The sequence below is a fragment of the Zingiber officinale genome, chromosome 10B (assembly GCF_018446385.1).
Source record: "Zingiber officinale cultivar Zhangliang chromosome 10B, Zo_v1.1, whole genome shotgun sequence".
NCBI lineage: Eukaryota > Viridiplantae > Streptophyta > Magnoliopsida > Zingiberales > Zingiberaceae > Zingiber > Zingiber officinale.
Window position 1 is genome coordinate 149,374 of NC_056005.1, and position 19,532 is coordinate 168,905.

The following is a 19,532-nucleotide window of genomic DNA, read 5'->3' on the forward strand; positions in this document are numbered from 1 at the left end:
TGGTAAATTTTGTCTTAATCGATTTAGCATTCGACATATGCAGGTCATGCTCGTACACAAATTAACTTAATTCAGTACAATTTGAATCCTAAATTTGCATCTACTACATATTCATGTGTGAGAGAAAGTCTCTCCCCGTAAATTTATTCACATCCTATATGTAAGTGTAACAATATAAATCAATAAATTAGGTATGAAACTCTTAAGGTAAAACTAAAAACTCATATATAATTTTTTTCATTTAAATTTTCATATGGTTATGAGATAATTTCTGACTGAATCAGCTTCTAACTAAAAGAATGATGAAGAATAAGAAAACAAAAAATAGATGATAGACTGTAGTTATATATATAGATATATTTTGTTTCGTACATTGAAAATGAGGCACATGAGGCATGACTAATTCCGCTTCATCAAATTAATTTCCACTTCACAAAATAAAGATATTTTTTGTGAACCACAAAATAAAAGAGGCAGATAATATCAAAAGATTTAGTAAACAAGAGTTACTCTATCGTGGGAAGACTTTGTAAATGAGTCTTTTTCTTGGGAATAATATAATTATTCAAAACAAAAAAAATCAAATAGTGGAAATTCATATCCATAGAGATTAAATATTTATAAATATTGTGGTAAAAAGAAAATACGTTTGCTTCCAATGTCCCCGTCAACCCGTCCCAAGATCAATACGGAGGAGGTAAATCATGGACGATTACTAGTCTTTAGAATAGTGACTAGTATATAATGAAGGTATTTACCTCGACTTCATCGAGATTCGAACCTCAGATCTCATTATGACAATATCTTATGTGCTAACCACTACCATCATTTGAGGGGATTTAAATATTTACAAACATGGCCACACTAAAGTTGACTGGGTTCTAATATTACCCAGTCAAATATGATAGTATTTTTAAATAATATTAGAAATTATAAAGATATTTTGACAATATTTAAAATTTAAACATCACGTCATCATGTACATGCTCGCAGCTACAAATTGACATAAATTTAGTCTTCTTCTTCTTCAACCGAAAGCAGAAAGCAGAAAGCAGATGCATGCAATGGGTATCAGCAATGCACGCATCTTCTTCCTCTTCTACTCATCTAAAATGCTTTTCTGGCTCTTCCTTCTGCTCGAGATCATCGCCGTCGCAAAAGTTCATAGCCAGCCTTCAACTCAAGGTGTGTGATGCTCCATCTTCTGATCAATCTCGCCAATATTATCATTGAATCTCGTGAAACTTTATTGATTAATGTTTTCAATTCATCGACAGGCTTCATCAGCATCGACTGCGGCAGCTCCACAAACTACACCGCCGCCACCGGCATACCGTATGTTACCGACGACCCGTTCACCGACGATGGCATCAACTCCCAAGTCGCCTCCGACTACGTCAGCTGGTCCTCGCAACTGACAACCCTTCGGAGCTTCCCCAACGCCACCAGGAGCTGCTACGCCCTGAAACCGGTGATTAAGTCCAAGAAGTACTTGCTTAGGGGCACCTTCTACTACGGGAACTACGACGGCCAGAACAGAGCCAACACCGTGAAGCCCCTGCAGTTCGATCTCTACTTCGATGCTAATTTCTGGCAGACGGTGAGCATCACGGATTCGAGTAGCTATTTCTGGTACGAGGTTCTCGCGGTGGCGATGGCCGACTCTGTTTCGGTTTGTTTGGTGAACACGGGATCGGGAACGCCCTTCATCTCGGTGCTCGAGTTCCGGCCGCTTCCTGACGTCATGTATCCGGCTCTCAACGCCACGCAATTTCTAATCAATAACATGTGGCTTAACGTCGGACCTCCACAAAATTTTACATTTGTAAGGTGAGAAATGAGGCTAGGTAATTGTTAAGCATTCTTCTTCGGCAATTTATTAAAAGAGATATTCAGCTTTTTAAATTTGCCATGCTACTTAGTTATTTACACTTTTTTACCGTATTTTTTCCCTTTATATTCCACATTACTTTTTTTTTTTATTTTCTCTATCATTTCTTTCTCTCTCCTCTTTTTTCTTTTCTTTTGCACGTCAATTATTCTAAAAACATTTTAATAACTCTTAGAAACTGAAATAAACAATAAATAACATATTTTAACTCCTGATAACTTTAGAAATAAATACAATTGGAGTTCTCTAGGTACCTAGAGAATTTCAATTGTACTCATTTCAATTTCTGTGGATTTCTGAAATTGTAAGGAGTTCAAATATATTATTCATTGTTTATTTCAGTTTCTAAGAGATGTTAAAATATTTTTAGAAGAATCGACGTGTAAAAAAAATATTTTTAGAAGAATTTACTTGCAAAAGAGAGGAAAAAAAAAAGGAAAGAAAAAAAACTTTATATGCATAAGAGCAAATAGGAAAGAGAGAGAAATGAGAAAATAAAAAAAGCAATATAAAATGGAAAAAATATATAAACATATGCATAAATAACAAATTAGTATTTTTGATAAATTTGAAAAATCTGAATACGTTTTTTTCGATAAATTGTCGTTCCTTGTTTCACCAAAAATGAAATATCATTGTTTTACATATCCAAAACTTTAAAACAGTGGTTGTCATCTGTCATAGTTGATTTTAATTAATTAATCAAACTTGCCAATTTGTCAATTGTCTGTTTTCAGATGACACGGAAAACATCCAGTTGATCAATAAAACTAAATTTGTAGAGATTTTAGTAACATGCTTGTATAATTTATTTATATATTTAATATTTAATTTGTGTTCGTCAACTTGTCTGGATCAAGACCTTGAATATTTAAACGCTTGAGTACCTATAATTACATGTTTAAAAAAAAATAGCACAACTCGGTCAAAAATATTTTGATGCGCGCCGCTCTTATAATTAAAGACTTCTGTCAAAATGTAGTAATCCAATTCTAAGATAAAGTGTACATATATACTGTTTTGAATGTTTTTAACAAATTTTATGTAAACCCATTCATCTTTGGGAATGCGTTGTCTGAATTAAAGCGAACATAGAAATATAAAATTTAATAAATAATAATAATAATAATTTTAAGGCAATAACACTCCTGAAAATGTGTTGTCTAAATTAATGATATTTATTGGATATCATATATTTTTTTTTTCCAATAATTCGATTATTTTGTTACGGCAATGGTATGTAACAAACAAACTCCCGTTTGATTTGGACCAGGTACCCGGAAGATCCCTATGATCGGATTTGGACACCATGGGCGCATCCCCCTGCTGAGTTATCCGAGATCACCACCGATGCATCCATCGTCAGCAGCGATCTTTTCCAGCCGCCGTCAATCGTCATGCAGAGTGCCGCCACTCCTTCTGGGAACTCCACTGTCATTGACTTCTCGTGGGACTCCTTCGGCTCCGGACCTAGCGTAAACGGCCAGTACGTCAACCTCTTCTTCTCAGAGTTCATGCCCAACACCACGAGGTCGTTTAACATTTATCTCAATGACCACATCTGGTACTCCAACTGCACTCCGCCCTACCTTTTAGCAATCATTATTTATAGCACCGGTCCCAATACCCCAAGTGAGCAATACAACTGGGCTATCAACTCCTCGGGCCTCTCCAACCTTCCTCCGATCCTCAACGCTGCGGAGGTTTTCACGGCGATGCAATTCAATCCGCTTGTGACAAGCTCCGACGATGGTATGGTTTACGCACTTTATAATTCCTTCTGCGTGGGAAACCCTTCCGCGCCCCTGTCGCATGTTGCAGTTTGATGCTCATTTCTTTTCCTTCTTTGGTGTGTTTGTAGTTCGTTGCGGGAAAGGTGCTTGATAGATCTTTCCGCCACTAATCTATTTTGTTTAAGGAAAAAATTACCTTAAAATTTGCTTTATATTGAACTTAGCATTGTAAAATTGCAATTTTTGAAGGTGAGTCTCACAATGGTAAAGTTGCTACCGCATAACTTAGTGGTCACAGGAAAACAACCTCTTACACTTGGCTGCCCTTATTGTAAAATTGCAATTTCTTACCATCTATTGACAAACAAAAGGTCCATATATAAATATAGAAGAACAAAAGATCTGTTTATAATATTTTTTAGTTAACATTATAGAAAAGGATTCATACAGCCGACCCCACCTAGTGGGAAAAGGCTTGGTTGTTGTATAGAAAAAAGATGATTATGCTCACCTAAGTGTCCCCTCACAGTCTGTCTCTATGTTATGTGAAAGGAGGTAAATATCGGGTCAGCTTATAACTAACCGCCAAGTGGTTAGAGGTGGCTAGGAGGTGGGAGGAGTTTTTCCAAGGGCATGCATCCGTTAGGAATTGATCCCTACTCCATTGTAGCAAATCTACCACCCTCTAGCCAACTGGGTACTCCCGTGGGGACATTCTTTAACTAACATGCATCAGAGACCGGGCGATTATTCTTATTGATTTTGCAAATGTCTGAATACGTCTTTTGCTTATTGATCTTGTAAAAAAATAATCATTTGAGTTAGATACATTTAAAGAGATGATTGGTTTGGTATTTTCCCATTTGCTTCTTCCTTTACAAAAAATGAGAATAAAATAAATCTCCCAGGTAGTTAGTTTTTTTTTTTATTAAAGGATACTTTGATCCTTTCATTTCACAATCTCACAATCATCAAAATTAGAGATGAAATCTGAGCATTTTCCAGTAAACATCCAAACCTTATTTCTTTAAGTCTAAAATGACGCTAAGATAAAGACGTTGAGCTGATTAACATATTAAGGTAGGAGAGCACAAATATTATGTGTGCCTTCTCTGATTCTTCACCCTGTTGAATTTCATAACCTCAACACTACTTTAGCTTTTTGAAACTTTTTTTCTGACTATTCTGTTAAACAAGGGTAATGATTATTCCCTATAGTAATTTGACGTTTTGGTATTTGATCATTTTGGACCTCAGCGGATGCCATCAATGCCATCAAGGGACTATATCGGGTTAAGAGAAGTTGGATAGGTGATCCATGTGTTCCCCAACAGTACCCATGGGATGGAGTGAATTGTAGCTACGGAACAAATCCAGCCAGGATCATATCAATGTGAGTTTAATTTAATTAAAACATAATTAACTAAGTGTAATATTGTGAAATAAAAACTGTGTGTGATTGAGGATTTTCTGCAGAAATTTATCTTCAAGTGCATTGTCCGGTTCTATATCCTCCTCGTTTGCCATGTTTGCAGCGATCAAGTTCCTGTAAGTATTGTGGCTTTGGTGTAAGTTTTGAAGATGAATGATAACCCATCTAGAAATATAAAAAATCTATTAGATTTTATTGCTTTAATGGTTTGATATGTATTCTGTTGATTATAAGTGTTCTGTTGAAGGTTTCTTCAAATAGTAAGTTGAGAAAATGACAACTAGTAGGTTAATAAAATTCACAAATTTGTCACCCTTAACTTGATCACATTAGTGTGGACCTGTGATGGTCTAAGTAATTGCATCTCAGAAGGTCAACAAACCAATCAGTTTTATGTTCACCTTATCAAACCATGGCTGTACATGTACATAAAAAAAGTTTCCAAATTGAGAAAACTCTCTATTAGGACATTGTTTAGGAAGTTCTGCAGCAGAGTTCTATCTTTATACTTAAACTCGCTCTGCCATTTAGATTTTACTTTGGGATAATGATGAATAATTTTCATATCTAAGTTAATAAACCTCATATTACTATAATATTTAAGGTCAATTATTTTGCTAAAAATTATGGTTTAATCTATCGGCTTGCTCTAACATATTATTCACAATATTGATAAAAGTATATTGGTAAGAGGAAAAAGAGTAGAAAGATATTTTTATGGTTTGTGAAATTTTTTTGTGTTGGTCATTTTATATGTCCCGCATACCCTAAACAGTTTATCGTGAGCTTCTTAGATTAAGAGGAATACATATTCCTTTGTACGATTTATGGTTTTTATTATAATTTCTATCTTTCATTGTGATTACAATTGCTTCTTGATTTTTTTTGCCAGGGACTTATCTTACAACAACCTAACGGGACCAATACCTGATGCTTTAGGAGCATTGTCATCTCTCCAAATCCTGTATGAGTTGTTGATAATGAAATTTTGATTAGCAAACTATGTCTAACTTTTGAAGTTTTAAATCTTGCAGAAATTTGACAGGCAACAATCTTACCGGAACAATCCCAAGTTCCCTTCTTCAAAAACAAAATCTGGTGTTCAGGTTTGTTTCTATGTCTTCTCCTAGTATTTGTAAAGCAATCATTTATTTTAATTATAAGTTTAAGGAATGAATCGATAAGGGTTGTAACTATCACAACCTGAAATGAATCGTGGAAGTGCATAGCAACTAACTAGTGCATTGCACAGTTACTCCGCCCTATCCTCGAGTAGTATAATGGGATTGTTGAAAATTTTCAAAGTGCATATATCAACATATGAATCTATAGCAGCATAATCTAGATATTTATAGAAAGAGTTTAGAAATAATAGAGAGTTAAAATGTCTGTCTAAAGTTTAGCTTTTCTTTGAATTCTTTTGGAGGATTAGAATGAGTATGAGGTTTCTATTGTTAGCATCGTTTGATTACCGTAGAAGTTCTTATCTTGTGAAGGTATCTTATCCACACTGCGTTTTGTTACTATGATTTGTTCTCAACTATTCTGGAAAAATTTATGCTAATAAAAAATGATGCTTAGTCATGGAGGCAATCCAAATCTTTGTCCCGGGGGAACTTCATGTGGAGGAGAAAAGAAGAATCATTCAAGTGTTGCTATTATTGCGATTATATGTGTTGTTTCTGTGGTTTTACTTATTGTGGCCATATTCATAGCATGGACAGTGATAAAAAGACGAGGTAAGTATTTCTGGATTTATGACATTTAGTTTTTTCGTTTTGACGTAATGGATGATCGTTAGCAACATAATATTTTGTGCTTGAAAGGATCAAGTAGAACTACCTACCTAGAGCAGAATGTTGTACAACCGATGAAAGAAAATAATGCTCAAGAAAGTCCTTTGCCAATTCAGAATCGTGTGTTTACGTACAAGGAGTTGGAGATAGTAACTAATAACTTTAAAAAGCAGCTTGGCAAAGGCGGATTTGGTCCCGTCTTCCATGGGTACTTACAAAACAATGTTCAAGTAGCTGTCAAGATGCTATCTCAATCATCTTCACAAGGAATGAAAGAGTTTCATGCTGAGGTATTAGTCCAACTCTACTTTTTTTTTTTCTTTTTATTGGTAATCCAAGTATCCAGCTCTTCGAACCGACTAATTCTGGAGGTAACCGGTCCGGCCCCATGGAAGTTTCCCGCCATTAGTCCAACTCTACTTAGTTCTATACATAGTAGTTGAGTTTATTATCAGACAAGAATGTGCTTTATAAAGTTTGTAAATTGTTGTAATGTTTGCATATGGATCTTAAGTTTAACTTCCTCTCAGTATGTAATATGGATTTTTTTCTTCTTCTATTTTATTGTCTATTTCTGGATCCTCAAGAGTTAGTATCCTTTGTTTTAATTTCCATTTACTGTGGTACTGTAACAGACTCAAAACTTGACAAGGATTCATCACAAGAATCTTGTTTCTTTGATTGGCTACTGCATGGAGGGGGATAAGTTGGCACTTGTCTATGAGTACATGCCACAAGGAACCCTACAAGATCATCTTACAGGTTTGAATCGTACATTTCATCTGATCTGTAGTTGACATATTTCATTTTTCCAATGTTGCAATTTGTCAAGTAAATTGTTGATATCCAATGCCTGATTTTACCATTTTGACATGAATAATGTTTATCTTCATCAATGTCTTTACCAAGCCATGCTAGTACCAACTATTTAGGGGATAGAATAACACAAGTATTGGCTTGATGTTATCACCATCATTAAGCCATGTCGTTGCCAACTATTTGGGGTTACAGTACAAAAATATGCCCATGTTTCAATTGTTAGTTGAATGCTTGATCTAATTGCCTTTGATAGGTAAATTTCATAGTGAAGCTACTTACAGTTGGGCGCGACGTCTTAACATTGCAATTGGAGCCGCACAAGGTTTGTTAGTCTATCCATCCCTATATATCTACTCATTGAGCGTTTGGTTATCCTCTTGATCCCAAACTAGTGAGCTTAATAATACAATACGCAGGATTAGAGTATTTACACACTGCATGCAACCCACCACTCATCCATAGAGATGTGAAGAGTTCAAATATCCTGTTAAGTGAAAGTCTAGAGGCCAAAGTAGCAGACTTCGGACTGTCAAAGTCTTTCAACATGGACAACCGTACTCATATACCCAATGCATCTGCAGTGGTTGGTACACCTGGCTATATTGATCCAGAGTAAGGTTCCTGCTCTAGCCTTTTTCATGTTCATTTGAACTATTTATATACATAACCCCAGATGGAAGCTAAGTTGGCTATGCTAACTCTCTTAATTCCACAGGTACTCCTCCTCTAACCAAATCAGCGAGAAGAGTGATGTCTATAGCTTCGGAGTGATTATCCTTGAATTGATTACAGGCCGACCTCCTGTTGTGCGAGCTATGAATTCTAATGCTATCAGTTTAGTTCAATGGGTACGCCAAAGGCTTGCCAAAGAGGACATTGAGAACATTGTCGATAGAAATCTGAGAATGGGGCATGACATAAATTCCATTTGGAAGGCTGTTGATCTTGCATTGCGATGCACAGAGCTTGACCACCATCAGAGGCCAACTATGGCTCGTGTTGTGAAGGAGCTGAATGAGAGTTTGGAATTAGAATGTGCTTATTCTGGAGGCTTTACAACTGGAAGAAGTCAGAGTACTGATACAATAAGTGCTGCTTTTGAAGTCGAACCACCACCATTCTTTGCTCCAGGAGCGAGATAAAAAATATTGCAAAAAAATTGAGTTGTCTGCTGTTTGAAAGCTTGATAAATCTTTTAGTGGGTTTGTGATGTAGAGATTGTAATTGGGGTAACAACGAAATTTGAAGTTGATTTGACTTAGAACATGTTGTGATGTGGTATTTTATAATAATAATGTATGGAAACAAGTCTCACTGTGATGAAGTCTGATCCAAATTCAAGAACTTGGCACACTTTACTTTTATAGCCTTTACCACCTTAGCTTCTGATATGTTGAAAATTTTACTCTCTGTATTACAAGAAACTGATATGTTGAACACAGCCGAAGCTTCATCGAAGCCAGCTAATGCTTGGCCATTTTCAATAGCACAATCTCCAAAAGCTATAAGAAACGGTGCATGCCAATTTCAACATCCATGAAAGAAAAATATTGTGTGAAAGAAACTAGTGGATGGATCAATGAAGAAACCTATACGAGTAGAAGAAGATTCTGCCATGACCAAGTTTTGTCTTTTCTCTACCTCTTCACCTTTGTACTGACAGAAAAAAAAAAAAAAAAAAGCTATTCGACTACCTAGCACTTCCGTATTTACCTCATGACATGAGTTGAAAACTTTCGTGGACTGGACAGTTATTCTAGAATTAATCAATCCAAAGTATTAGATACTTGTGCTAATTAAAAAAATAATAATAAGAACAAAGCAGTCCATCTTGCCGACCATCCACAAACTCACACACATTTCATTGCACTCGATATGAATCGACAAAATATATTAGATTAATGTAATATAATTGATCCTGTTTGAGAATGTCGATGAACGAGTCATCAATGAGCGGGCGTCAATGTTGGCTTAATCGTCCATCGATGAGCGGGCGTCGATTGACTTAATTGTCAATCGATTGGCAACAATAATAATTAACTTATATATGGGGAGAGCCGCTAGAACCTGAATGAGAGAAACCAAAAAAGATAGGGATTAGAATGATGGTCAGGAATTTCCAGCATAGCACTCCGACGCTTAAGTAAATCTTTGGTTGAGGAGGGAAGAAGAACAGTAGTCTCGAGTTTAGTTGTGCGTGTGAGCGCGTACCTCTGCCCGTAAGAACAAGTGACCTTTTATAGGACTGCAGCTAGTTCTCATGTTCTCCATGTATCCTGAGATCCACACTTGTGTTACCCACATTCCCTAAAATAAATGACTACATTGTCCATCTTTCTCAAATTAAACGACGGTGTTTCCCACATTCTTAAGGGATTAATGGCTGCATTGTCCGTGTCTTTAGCAAGCAACAATTTATCCCCTTGGTGAGGCGCAGAGTCAAGCATGACCTAGAATTGGGCGCTTAGAGTCGGGGAACAACATAGAGTCGGGAGTGGCGCAGAGTCGAGGAACGACATAGAGCTAGGAGTGGCGCAGAGTCGGGGAATAACATGGAGCTAAGACTGGCGTTGAGTCGGGGAGTAACATGGAGTCTAGTCTGGCGCTGAGTCCGCGAGTAGCATGAAGTCGGGACTGGCACGGAGTCGAGTAGCCACATGGAGCCGGAAGCGACTCTATATTGACCTAAGGCTATTCTTGGGAATCTCAGTCGTCATTTTAACCCTTTCATGTTTGATTTCTCCCATTCACATTCCGGTGTCGGTCTCCAGAGTCCTTATTGTCGTTAGGCGATCAACGACTAAGTCAACATCGACACCCACTCACCAGTCACTCATTCATTGGCGTTCTCCGATAGAATCAATAATCAAGAGTTATACTATTATGCATTAGTAATCTCTTTCTTTCCACTGCTATATTCAATTCCTTTCCAACTTCCACCGTGTGGACTAAGCTTCAACTTGTCTCTAATGATTTGCACCTCATCTTTGAATCTTCAGAGACTTTGAATTTTTCCACACTTTATGTCCTCCTCATTTTTTTAGAGTAATTATATTTAGTTTTTCGAATCAATTAATTACGAAAGAGACTAATACGGTCCCACGAAAAATTTCTACCGACCAACCTCAACCTTATTTCAATGAGAGAAAATAAAGAAACTTTTTATCAACCACAAAATAGAAGAGATTCTGTTATACTGAATTTCGTATCTTTGTGCCAAAATTCTTATCTTGGCCAAGACAAGTAATCAAGAGTTCCTTTCATAGGAATAATATCAATGTGGTATACAAAGAGTATGCAATATTGTTTTAAATTCTATCAATCTATCTAAAAAGTGCATTCGGATATTTTGTTTAATAATTGAGTGTGTTTATCTCTTGCTATTTAAGAGAAAATTAAGAAGGTTGAAGAAACTTATGATAAAGTTTATATGCCAATCAAGATAGATTGAATTAAATGAATGATTAATTTTTTATAAAAAAATCAATAATTAATGTAGAATTGTGAGTTTTATTGTAACTATGATACTTTTAGTAACTATATGCTTGTGATATTTTTGAAAATGAAATAATATTATGATGGCGACATCAATGTAAACTATGAATATAATTATGATATTTTATTTCATGTGTGGATTGTTGAATTCCTAAACTCGAAGAGAATGAGATTGAGGATGACTTAAGTGGAAGTCGAATTTTATGTATAGATGTCGGCAAGGGAGGTAAACAAGTCAACCTAAACCCAGATGAACGTAGCCGTATTCAAGTTTATTTATTTATTGAGCTTGTTTATTAAAAATCTAATCAAGATCAAAATTTTTTATCAAGCTTAACTGTCAACATTGTTATCCTCGTATACATTTATTATTTGATATAGAAACTTATATTATTTTTTATTATTCACATATTATGAATAATTTAAAATTTTATAAATTATTATACTTTTATGTATTTAAATTTTAAAAAATTAAAATTAAATTTTACACATGTTAATAAGTTTACTCATTAATTGGTTCATAAATTTTAAAGAATCAAGTTTACTAGTATTAAATTAAGTTTATTTATTTAATATATATTTTTTTACTATATATTGAACGAACCTAAATGAACATGAAGGACCCTAGATGTGCATAAGATTGATTTACTCGCAACAGATGATAATTTATCGATTGTAAAGATAAAATAAAAATTTCTATTAAAACCATGGCTTAAAATATTAAAAAGATCATATCATGATTGTTATTTTTTCAACATAAAATGTTGTCGTGCCAATAATTAATGCCAAAATTAAACTAATAAGAGCTTAAAAAAAGCTTTAGGAATATTTTGATAATTTTAAAAGTGCATGGTAATCTTGAAAAAAAATTAAATTAATGGACTAAAATGACCAAAGTAATAAAAGTATTTTATAAAATAAATGTGAAATATAATTTATCAAATTTGAGAAGTGGAATCAAGAAAATATAACTTTCTGTCATGAGACGCCAACGACATTAATTAGAGTCATGGACGACATTGACGACCAGAGCAAGTCATGAGACACCAACGACATTGATGACCAGATCAAGTCAATGACAGAATCTTATCGTAGCTGAGGTGTGTAGGTCACGGCAATGGCAATGCAATGCACCATAATTATTATGGAATGTTTGACGTAATGATAAAATTATTATTTTGTGATCAAAAGATTACGAATTCGAATTCTGAAAATAATTTTTTATAAAAAAAAATAAGATAAAATTATGTACAATGAATCTTTTTTTGGAACCCTGCATCGAACTGTCTTTTTATTGTATGAACTGATCTATGTCCATCGATCAAAGAGTCTATTTCCCTCGATCGACCGGCCATTATTCCAATAATTCAGTTGTCGCGCTCTGTGCAAATTGTCATTCATCCTCGAGCAAGTGACCAATCGTCTTGTTGTTGTGTGGAAATTAAGGTGATGATGGAAATTATGATGCTCCATCCTGCCGCTCATGACACGCCAATAAACATATATTTTTTTTCCTTCTTTTTGTTTTTTCTATAAGATGAAAAGATAAATTTTCTAGTTTATCAAGTTTAAACACATCTACCAATATATAGAAACATAAGACTCATTTGTTTTGATAAGAAATTAAACAAACATATTTTAGTTAGAAAAGCTACAAGAAGACAAGGGCAAATGATAAACACAGATTGATGAAATTTATGGGATCATGTATTGGTGAAAAACGAAAAGAAAATTCAAAAGCTAGCTAAAAGAGGGGGAAAAAACATAAGTATATAACAATTGAAGGCTATGAGATAATTTGCTATTGAATCAAAGAGTGATGAAGAATAAGAAAAAAAAAGAAAAGATGATATAGTAAATTTATTTATTGTCAAATGCATCTAGATCAAATAGTTGGATTTAGCTCAGCTTTGACAATAATGTTGCATCATATGCACCATCATCAGCCACTGCGTGAACTTCATTATTTCAAATTTAAATACGTCGTAATCTGCTGATCAATTCCAGTCCATGGGTCACTTAATTAGCTAAGAAGATGGACTTCTTAATTCGCTAAGAAATATGTAATAATGTCTCATGACCGGCATTGCCCAAGGATCATAATTTTTCCTACATGAGTCATAACTAATTACTCCTCATCTTAATTAATTTCCACACCATAAAATAAAAGTATTTGTTTTTTTGTCAACCACAAGATAGAAGAAACGGACAATATCGATCTGATTTAGTAAACAAGAGTCACTTTCTCGTGGGAACACTTGTAAATGAGTCACTTTTATGGGATTAATGTTAATGCATGTGATAATTAAACAAGTCTACCAATGTAAACATAAGACTCATTTGTTTTGGTAAGAAATTAAACAAAACATATTTTTGTTAGAAAAGCAAGGAAGAAAGGGCAAATGATAAGCGCAAATTAATGAAATTACGAGATCATGTATTGGTGAAAAACAAAAAGAAAATTCAAAAGACAAAAGTGGAGAAGACATAAATTATTTATAAGCACATAGCTTCTATAAAATTAAAATTAAGTAGAATATTAAATAATTATATATAAAAAACATAAATATTAATTAATTATATAAGATATAATTTAGTTAATAATATATACTATATTGTTTTGATTCAATTTTTTTTTTTAAAAAAGCAGACAATATCAAAAGATTTAGTAAACAAGAGTTAGTACTCCCTCGTGGGAAACTTTGTAAATGAGTCTTTTTCATGAGAATAATATCAATTATTGAAAACAAAAAAAAATCAAATATTGGAAATTCATATCATTAAATACTTACAAACATGGTCACAGTGAATTTTTTATTCTAATATTACCCAGTCAAATATGATAACTTTTTCCGAGCGAAAGAGTGTGTTTAAATAATATTAGAAACTATAAAGATATTTTGACAAGATTTAGAATTTAAAGATCACGTCATCATGTACATTCTTGCAGCCGCCAATTGGCATAAAATTTAGTCTTCTCTTCTTCTATCGAAAGCAGAAAGCAGAGAGCAGATGCATGCTATGGGTAGCCATGCACGCATCTTCTACTCTTCCAAAATGCTTTTCCGGCTCTTCTTTCTGCTCGAGATCATCGCCGTCGCAAAAGTTCATAGCCAGCTGCCTTCAACTCAAGGCGCGATGCTCCATCTTCTGATGATCATATCTCACCAATAGAATACTATCATTGAATCCCGTGAAACTTTGTTGATTAATGTTTTCAATTCATCGACAGGCTTCATCAGCATCGACTGCGGCGGCTCCACGAACTACACCGACACCACCACCTTTATACCGTATGTCACCGACGACCCGTTCACCGACGACGGCGTCAACTCCCAAGTCGCCTCCTACTACAACAGCATCTTCTCCCCGCAACTGACAACCCTTCGGAGCTTCCCCAACGCCACCCGGAGCTGCTACGCCCTGAAGCCGGTGATTAAGTTCAGCAAGTACTTGCTCAGGGGCACCTTCAGGTACGGGAACTACGACGGCCAGAACAGAGCCAACACCGTGAATCCCCTGCAGTTCGATCTCTACTTCGATGCTAATTTCTGGCGAACGGTGAGCATCACGGATCCGATTAGTTATTCCTGGTACGAGGTTCTCGCGGTAGCAATGACCGACTCTGTTTCGGTTTGTTTGGTCAACACGGGTTCGGGAACGCCGTTCATCTCGGTGCTCGAGTTCCGGCCGCTTCCTGACGTCATGTATCCGGCTGTCAACAAGACGCAATTTCTAATCACTAACATTCGGCGTAACGTCGGACCTCCTCCACTGATCATTCCTGCATTATTCGTAAGGTGAGATACGAGACTAGTTAGTTAATTGTTAAGCGGTTCCTTGTTTCACCAAAACAGAAATATTATTGTTTTATATATCCAAAATTTTAAAACAGTGGTCGTTACTCGTAATTCTTGATTTTTAATTAATTAATCAAACTCGCCAACCATTTGCTTTTCATTTGTCGAACTGCTGCTTTAAAAACAGTGCTGTTACCGAGATCACCACCGCTGAACACTCTGGCTTGTGTAGTGGGACCAGGTACCCGGATGATCCCTACGACCGGCTTTGGGAACCATGGATGGATTCCGATGCGTTTACAGTGATCACCACCGCTGAATCCATCCAAAGCAGCACCAATGATTATTTCCAGCCGCCGTCCATCGTCATGCGAAACGCTGCCACTCCTTCCGACAACTCCAGTACTATCATGGAGTTCTCGTGGGACCACTCCTCCTTCGGCCTTAGCGGCGACAGCGTGCACGTCAACTTCTTTTTCACAGAATTCACGCCCAACACCACGAGGACGTTGAACATCTATCTCAACGACGCCATCTGGTACTCCAACTACACTCCACCCTACCTTAGGGCAGGCAACATTTACAACACCGGTCCCAATGTCCCAAATGAGGAATACCACTGGGCTATCAACTCCTCAGGCCTGTCCAACCTTCCTCCGATCCTCAACGCGGAAGAAGTTTTCACTGCGATGCAATTCAATCCGCTCGTGACAAACACCGACGATGGTACATATAATTAATTAATTAATTATACATGCACTTTATAGTTCATTGTGCGTCCATGCTCCTGTTTCATATTGCACTTTGATGCTCTGTTTTTTCTTTTTGTGCGTGTGTAGCGCATTTTAGGAAAGGTGGTTGTTTTATTTAAGGCAAAATTATCGTATATTTGAGTTGGATACATTTGAAGAGATGATTGGTTTGATACTTTCCCATATGCATCTTACTTACACAAAAAATAACTGCAAAAAAAAAAAAATCTCTCAAGTAGGTAGTTTTTTTATTAAGTATATTAATCTTGTCCGATAGTCGAGGTGACGGAAGCTAAGGACGTGATACTCTGGTGATCGTGTGTTGACTCCTCGAGACCCTGCAATCACAGCTGCGTCAGTGTCGAGCCAGGGAAGGGTGCCCTACGATAATCCTCCGACGCTCAAGTCAGTCACCGACAATGTGTAGAACCAGAGCAAAGTAGCGAATAGTAGCAACAACAGTAAATTATCACATATCTCCGCTGAAGCTGGGACCCTCTTTATATAGAGCTCCTGTAGCGCGCGTGCTCGTTTCTCGAGGTATACACGCCTCCCGAAGCTTTCACTGAAAAAATGTATCAGTAAAGTGTCCCTAACACAATACCTTAACGAGCCGAGCATATATCTGAAGTGACAGTGGAAGCTTCTGCCGCAGGATCTTCTTTCCGAACCAACCGCCGACCATACTGCCTGTCAGCGGCACATGCTCCCAGAAAGATAATATCCAGCTAGCAGTGTCTTTTACTGAGCAGAGCGGGATAGCCGTTCGAGGGATAACCGCTCGGCTCGGATGAGTGTGTTATTTGGCCGAGCAAGAAGGCCGCTCGACCGACGCTTTTGCTGTCTTGTGAAAGCCGCTCGATTGCTCTTCTGTCGTAAATCCATTCTGTTCTCGTAGCTCTGTATAAGGCCGAGCGGAGAAGTCGCTCGACGTGCCCTTTACAGATGCCTAGCAGTCTTTCTGAGCATCGGAAGCTTGCCGAGCTATTATGATGTCGGATCAGGTCTTCCTTATCCTGATCGGACGAGCATGCTACTCGATCGACCGGTGGTATAGGGGACCTTGACTCTGACCTCCGCCATGACACTGACCTCCGCCATGGCAATGGGATGAGACCTTCCCCTTTATCACTGCGTCATATACTTAATTTGATCCTTTGTTAAATAAGATTTCACAATCTCATTGAGCACCAAAATTAGAGATGAGATCCGAGAATGACAATCCGGAGAAAAAAAAACATTATATCGTGTGAACCATAACATAATAATAATGTACATGTTGGAGATAGAAGGCGTGCAAAATGATGCTAAGATGAAGATGTTGAGCTGATAAAAATATTAAGGTAGGAGAGCACGACTATTTTATTTACCTTCGCTAGATGTTACACCTTATTGCATTTCATAATTCATATGCTCAAAACAACTTTAGCTGTTTGAAACTTCTTTTCTACTATTTTGTTAAACAAGGGTAACGTTGCTTTGGTATTTGATCATTTTGGACCTCAGCGGATGCCATCAATGCCATCAAGGAACTATATCGGGTCAAGAGAAGTTGGATAGGTGACCCATGTGTTCCCCAACAGTACCCATGGGATGGAGTGAATTGTAGCTACGGAACAAATCCAGCAAGGATCATATCAATGTGAGTTTTAATTTAAAACATAATTAATAAAGTGTAATATTGCGAAATAAAAACAGTGTGTGATCGAGGATTTTCTGCAGAAATTTATCTTCAAGTGCATTGTCCGGTTCTATATCCTCCTCGTTTGCCATGTTTGCAGCAATCGAGTTCCTGTAAGTATTATACATGGCATTGTTGTAAGTTTTGAAGATGAATGATAACCCATCTAGAAATATTAAGAATCTATTAGATTTTATTAATTGCTTTAACAGTTTGATATATATTATCTTGATTATAAGTGTTCGGTTGAAGATTTCTTCAATACTAAGTTGGGCAAATGACAAATAGTAATTGCATCTCAGAAGTTCATACCAATCAATTTTATGTTCACCTTATAAAACCATGGTTGGACATGCACATAACAAAACTTTACAAATTGAGAAAACTCTTTATTAGGACATTGTTCAGGAAGTTCTGCAGCAGAGTTTTATCTTTTATACTTGAATTCCTTCGGCCATTTAGATTTTACTATGGGATAATGATAAATAATTTTCATATCTAAGTTAACGAACATATTTCCCATTACTGGAATATTTAAGATCAACCATTTTACCAAAAGTTATGAGGAACATATTTCCCCTAACATATTATTCACAATATTGATAAGGGGAAGAAGGATAGCAAGATATTTTAATGGTTTGTGAAATTATTTGTTTTAGTCATTTTGATAGTTTATCTGGAGTTTATTAGATTAAGAGGAATGCATCCATTATACAAGTTATGTTTTTATCTTTCATTCTGATATATTATAATTCCTTCGTGATCTTTTATGGAAGGGACTTATCTTACAACAACCTAACGGGACCAATACCTGATGCTTTAGGAGCATTGCCATCACTCCAAATCCTGTATGAGTTGTTGATAATAAAATCTTATGATTAGTAAACTATGCATAACTTTTTAATTTTCATATCTTGCAGAATTTGACGGGTAATAATTTTACCGGAACAATCCCGAGATCCCTTATTCAAAAACAAAATCTGATGTTCAAGTTTGTTTCTATCTATTCTCAGACATTTGTGATGTTTTCTTCTAGTATTTGTAAAGGAATCATTTGTTTTAATTATTAATTAGTTTAAGGAATGAGTCGATAAGAGTTGTAATTATCACAACCTGAAATGAATTGTGGAAGTGCATAACAACTAACTAATACATTGCATAGCCACTCCGCCTTACCCTCGTGTAGCATAATAGGTTTGTTGACAATTTTCAAAGTTCATATCAACATATGAACCTATAGCAGCATAATCTAGATATTTATTGAAAGAATTTAGAAATAATAGAGAGTTAAAATGTTTGTCTAAAGTTTAGCTCTTCTTTTGAATTCTTTTGGAGGACTAGAATGAGTATGAGGTTTCTATTGTTAGCATCCTTTACCATATATAGTTCTTATCTTGTGAAGGTATCTTGTCCATACTTTATTTTGTCACTCCGCCTCCCGTGAACTCCGCTGTCAGAAGATGTATGTTCCAGGTACCTCAACATAAATCAATCTTATACAAGATTAGTAATAATTCTGACTCAATAAACCTAATTAATCTTTTGTATAATTTCTAAATCAATAAATTTCAATAAAGTTTCTGTGTTCAACTCTAATCCTGCATCCATCTAAATAGTATATGGAATGTTCAGAAATAAGAATGTCTTTTATTTAAGCAACTACTCTTCCAGGAATACAAATATTTTTTTTAACGTTGATCAAGCGTGTAAATCTTAATGGCTTAGGAAAGTCTACTCTCAAAAAATCCTAAAATCAATAATGGTCATTTAATTTCTTTTTAATGGTTTGATGATTTGAACAAGCTAAGTTTATAGATGGAAATAAGTTTTCTCAAAATAAATTGGAAAATATGAAACTGATGATACAAAGTAATATTTACAAGTATCTAAATATTTTACTAGAAGGATGAGAATACTTTGAAGAGGAGGCGTTGACTAGGATTGGAAAGACAATATCTGATAAAGAACAATCTACTAAAGGTATCATAGATTTTTATGTTTCATATTTTCTTTGGTAAATTATGTCTTTAAATTGCTTGCATTTTTTAATTCATTATACATTCCTTCAAACAATATGCAGCACTCCACAAGTTCGCATTGATGGTTAAGATTATGTTGGACTTACTCCTTGTT

The 19,532-nt window shown here is 35.8% G+C and overlaps 2 protein-coding genes across 2 annotated transcripts; both read left to right on the forward strand.

The window, feature by feature from the left end:
- The first annotated feature begins 1,038 nt into the window (after positions 1 to 1,038).
- LOC122028732 (probable LRR receptor-like serine/threonine-protein kinase At1g05700) lies at positions 1,039 to 8,969 on the forward strand. The gene is made up of 13 exons (XM_042587596.1): positions 1,039 to 1,185; positions 1,278 to 1,830; positions 3,165 to 3,643; positions 4,882 to 5,017; positions 5,101 to 5,172; positions 5,949 to 6,020; positions 6,091 to 6,162; positions 6,638 to 6,795; positions 6,883 to 7,142; positions 7,488 to 7,614; positions 7,925 to 7,993; positions 8,088 to 8,283; positions 8,387 to 8,969. Exons 1-13 carry the CDS (start codon positions 1,056 to 1,058, stop codon positions 8,811 to 8,813), a joined length of 2,751 nt encoding a protein of 916 aa, XP_042443530.1. The 5' UTR covers positions 1,039 to 1,055; the 3' UTR covers positions 8,814 to 8,969.
- A 5,209-nt stretch (positions 8,970 to 14,178) lies between these two features.
- Positions 14,179 to 18,423, forward strand: LOC122030346 (probable LRR receptor-like serine/threonine-protein kinase At4g29180). The gene is made up of 6 exons (XM_042589557.1): positions 14,179 to 14,299; positions 14,399 to 14,966; positions 15,154 to 15,692; positions 17,225 to 17,360; positions 17,441 to 17,512; positions 18,176 to 18,423. Exons 1-6 carry the CDS (start codon positions 14,179 to 14,181, stop codon positions 18,279 to 18,281), a joined length of 1,542 nt encoding a protein of 513 aa, XP_042445491.1. The 3' UTR covers positions 18,282 to 18,423.
- The last annotated feature ends 1,109 nt before the right edge of the window (positions 18,424 to 19,532 follow it).